Source organism: Corylus avellana, chromosome ca2, assembly GCF_901000735.1.
Source record: "Corylus avellana chromosome ca2, CavTom2PMs-1.0".
NCBI lineage: Eukaryota > Viridiplantae > Streptophyta > Magnoliopsida > Fagales > Betulaceae > Corylus > Corylus avellana.
In genome coordinates this window covers 1,399,159-1,403,714 of record NC_081542.1, presented here as the reverse complement: position 1 = coordinate 1,403,714, position 4,556 = coordinate 1,399,159, and the positions used below count along the sequence as shown (strand labels likewise).

Below are 4,556 nucleotides of genomic sequence, written 5' to 3'. Positions count from 1 at the left end.
TAAGTTTTTACCAAACAAATACATTTTTTTTTTTTCAAATAAACTTTTTAAGTGTTAAAAGCATTTTAAGCTCCCTCAAACGCAATCAAACAGCATGCCAGCACCCTTGTTTGAATTCATTTAGATGGCATTTGGTTGCATCATTTGGGTGCAAGTATTTGCATTGGGCTCGTGGTTTTAATGTGGTCACTAGGCCCATTATATAAGTTTAGACTTGGAGGCCCATTGAGTTCATGAGCTCACACACCTTTCATGCATCATGACTTGTGTCCTTATTTGGCGGGTCATTCATGAAGGCTAAAAGTTGGATCCATACCCAAAGCGGAAGATTTATTCATCCTTTGTTATCGGCAGTAATAAAATTATTGGTTTGATTTGAAAACGGATTAATTTTAATTATTATATCAATTATTTTTCATCCGCTCTTAGAATACGTTGTTATTCAACATCACATGGTCGTATTAAAATGGTTTACGTGTTATAAGATTCAAAACGTTAAAATATTAATTTAATTAATTAATTCAACTATTTTCTATTAACTTAAATTTTTAAAATAAAAATTGATTTAAATAACCGAAAAAAGAGAAAAATCAGTGACAACAATAACCAACACTTGGTGCTCATTTGGATAAGTTTATATATGTATGATAATATGAAGGAAACAATTAATGGATTGCCACCCTATTATTGATAGAGAGAAGTGTTATACTTTCGCCTCTTGTCTATCTATTTTGGCAAATCCAAGATTACTGAGCTAGCTTTCATGGTTTAGATTAATGAACGATTTATGCTAATTAACAATCTATCATTAATTTACCACCCTACAATCCTTCCTGATCTCCTGCCCACCTGTGATGCTGCTCATCTTGATCATAGAGTTGACAAAGGCCTTTCTAAAAGCTTCCTGTGAGCCGGCAAACTTGGAAACCAACTCCTTGGTTTTTGGATTACTGAGCAGGGCTTGGTCGGAAGAGAAGAGGCCCTTCCCTTGGAGGATCATCTTGAAGTAGGTGTTATCGAAGGTTGTTGAAGAAGGATCCATGGTCGTTCCAGCATTCTTTGGCTTGTTTTTTATTGGACAAACACCCCTTAAGCTTGCTGCAAATGATGAATGCATTGAGGGATCGATGTCGTGCGTGGCATTGAAGTTGCGGATTCTGCTTTGGAAGGAAGAGCAGTGGGAAAACCCTAGAGTATGCCCTCCTATATATAATGATAGTGTCAATTGTTCTTAAATATTAGAGGTGAGAGAGAGTATATAATAAATGATAATGGCAGTTGGAATTTAGTATTTAATGAGGAAACATAGTTTATTAAATTTTTTGAGGATAGTTTTCTCATTAAGAGCCTGTTTGAGATTGCGTTTGAGGGGCATAACAATGATTTTAACACTCAAAAAGTTCGTTTGAAGAAAAAAGTAATCGTTTGGTAAAAACATTAAAAGCGAAAAAAGTAATCGTTTGGTAAAAACATTAAAAACGCTTTTAAGGATCCAAAAAACTTAAAAATTGTCAAAAAAACACTTTTGGTAAAAGCTTAAAAATGAAGCTTTTGTCCAAAAGCTTTTTTTTGACTTAAAAGCTCAATTTCTCAATTCCAATAAATTTTTGTTATGAATTTTAAACTAGTTAGAATTGGATCCTTTCGATTTCTATATCGAAAATATACTTACGAAGTTGTTTCAACTTATTAATTAACACTAACCCTAGATCCATGTCCCTAAAAAATGAATCAATAATTTTTACTCGAGCTCCATCATGATCATGTATTATTTACATCGTAACCCTCAAAAAATGAGGTTTTTCCAGTGGAACAGAACAAACGATGTCGAGCCAAGAGCTAATGCTGAAACATGACTTATATTAGGCGATTAGATAAAATGAACAGCTAAAATTTATGAATTTTAGAATCTCAAATTTAAAGAAAATTTTAAGGAATTTCAATCCTAAAATTTATCTATATACCTGAAAGAGCCACTAGATCATCCATAGACAAACCTCTCTGAGAGAAGCTTTGCTGCAGTTGAGCTATGTTGAAGGCAGGAGATGGCATTGTAATTGTCTCACTAGCCTTTGATGTTCTCCCATCTTTTCTTCCTTTGGGTACATCCCAACTTGGACCCCCAGACTACAAATCCAATTCAAGTATACTATCAAAAACTGCAAAATAAATACTACATAACTAGTAATTTAACTTTTGGTATCATGACAAAAATTTTGAATTCGAACACGTGTTTGTAGTCTATCGCTCCTTTCAATTAAATACTCTGCTAATAATATAGAACATTTATCTCATCGGGACAGTGGACAGAGGTCTTGTTAACTTACTAGAACAACGGCATCCCTTGCTGCAAGAGCCAAAGTATCAGCACAGGAGACCACGCCAGGGCACCAAGTTTCTAGCTCTTTCTTTGCACTGTCAATGACATAAAATGCATGCACGGAAACATTGGGTGGCCCATCTTTTTCTGCTTTGTTGCTCCCTTTTGAGTTTAACAACAAGGAGGCATCACAGCCCTGAAAGTAAAAAAAGAAAAAAGAAAAAAAGTATAAGTTAAGATATATATATATATTCCCAAGAAACAAACAACTTTGGCGGGTAGTACTTGTATTAATGTTAATTACCCTGATAAAGCAGTCATGGAAATGCATCCGGAGTAGTGCTGCTGGGACTGTTTTGTCTTTGGACACTGCGTTCTTGACAGCATTTGCAATGATTGATTCGGCATGGGGGCACGTTTTGTCGTAGTAATTTAAGCTCAGTGAACTCCCTAGAGAAAATGCAGAGAATATGAGAACTGAGCTCAAGATTGCAACAATGGATGCCATAATATCTACTTTCTTATCTCTCTTTAACTTCACTAATTAAGTAAGCATGGACGCTAAATCAGAATTAGATGCACATTTATACCACGCGAGAGAGAGAGAGAGAGAGAGAGAGAGAGAGAGAGACAGTGAGAGATGATTTTGACAGAAAGAACTTTTGTGGTCGATGGACACAGATAATAATGATGTAGTTTGGTTAAGAATATTCATAATTGCGTAGTAATAATAAAGCATGCTCACTAGCTAGTCATTGCTGCTACAAGACAACTCGAATCGCATCTCATATATATATATATATACTAGCCATTCTTTATGTGTAAGTAACCTTACAAATGGGTCAAATAAATTTTTTGGGACCAAATTGTGACGTACACTTCAATCTCATACAAGAAAAATGGATAACTCATGTAGAATTGGGTGGTTTATAAAAACTATCGTAAATGCCACGTCTCTAATAATATTTCAAATTGAATAGTTTTTTTGGAATAATAGCGTATACATGATTAAGATTTTCCCAATCATTATAAAAATGGGTCAAATAAGTTAAACCACTCAATTAGTTGAATGGTCCCGCCAATTGTAAGAAAGAAATGTAGGCGGTGGTTAGAATTGAGACATCAAAGTTGTTATTCATGTTATTGAAGCTTGATTCTTACGTCTTAGCTTTTTCTGTTATGATGGGGGGGCTCATGCAAATTGGAAAGCGACGATGAAGGTGGCTCTGTCAATCACGAGCCCAACTCGTGGGAAATATTGTTCCGTAATTAACGACTTTAATTCGTCAGGCTAGGCTCAGGCTCACAACCAATATTATTCCAACCACTTTTTTTGGTTTGGTGCATGAATTATTCCGGCATATACTCTCCTAAGAGAAGTGATATATGAATATAAAAATTTAGTTTAAAGGGCCTAGATTACAATGATATATTTTTTTTTGGGGGATACCATTAATTAGTAAAATGAAAACAAAAATCAATACTTTTTTTTTTTTTTTTCCATGGATTATGATGGTGCAATTGATCATACGGTAAGATTCAATCAACGGTTGATATCTGCAAAACAGGTAAAGACAATTAGAAACTTGCTAGAGGTTGTCAACCAAGTCCCGATGCTTAAATTAACAAATCAAAATATTTCTCGTTCAAAAGAAGAAGAGGGCAAGGTTCTTTGCAAAATTTGAGTTTGAGAATGGTTGTAATTAAGGTTGTACTTGGAAGGGTGGTATCACTTTTCCTTGTGTGAAGAGTTCATTAATGGGTTATGGCCTTAATCTTTTTTTTTTTTTGGTGAGGGAAATGGCAATTACGCTAGAGCCAAGAGGGAGAAGAGGATAGATAGATAGATAGGGTGAGCCATCCTATCATGTCCAGAAGGTGATAGCATAGAGAAAAGAGAAGATAAAAGAAAAAAGAAAAAAAAAGAAAAGACAGTTGCATTCCATAAACTTTATAGGTACACTATAATTCAAAACAAGAAAGGAAGTATTTGATGTCTCCAATGGGGTCTCATCTCTTATTCCATGGAGTCATTATGTGTACCCGTTAAGAGTAATGGTCCTCAAATCTTGGTTTGTTTGTTAAGGGTAGAGATTTTTGGTAATTTTGCTAGCTATTTGAATTAGTAGCCATTCGAATAATAAATACGAGATAATTCACATAGATAGGACTCACATGCACAATCAAGTTTTGAGCAATCCACCTACTTATTTGGGCAAGTGAGTCTTATAAAAAC

The 4,556-nt window shown here is 34.7% G+C and overlaps 1 protein-coding gene across 1 annotated transcript; it reads right to left on the bottom strand.

The window, feature by feature from the left end:
• Positions 1 to 709: 709 nt before the first annotated feature.
• Positions 710 to 2,831, bottom strand: LOC132172446 (peroxidase 64-like). Its single transcript, XM_059583954.1, has 4 exons — positions 2,625 to 2,831; positions 2,328 to 2,516; positions 1,965 to 2,127; positions 710 to 1,203 (listed from the first exon to the last, which is right to left on the bottom strand). The coding sequence occupies exons 1-4, from the start codon at positions 2,826 to 2,828 to the stop codon at positions 809 to 811; spliced, it is 951 nt and encodes a 316-aa protein (XP_059439937.1). The 5' UTR covers positions 2,829 to 2,831; the 3' UTR covers positions 710 to 808.
• Between the last annotated feature and the right edge of the window lie 1,725 nt (positions 2,832 to 4,556).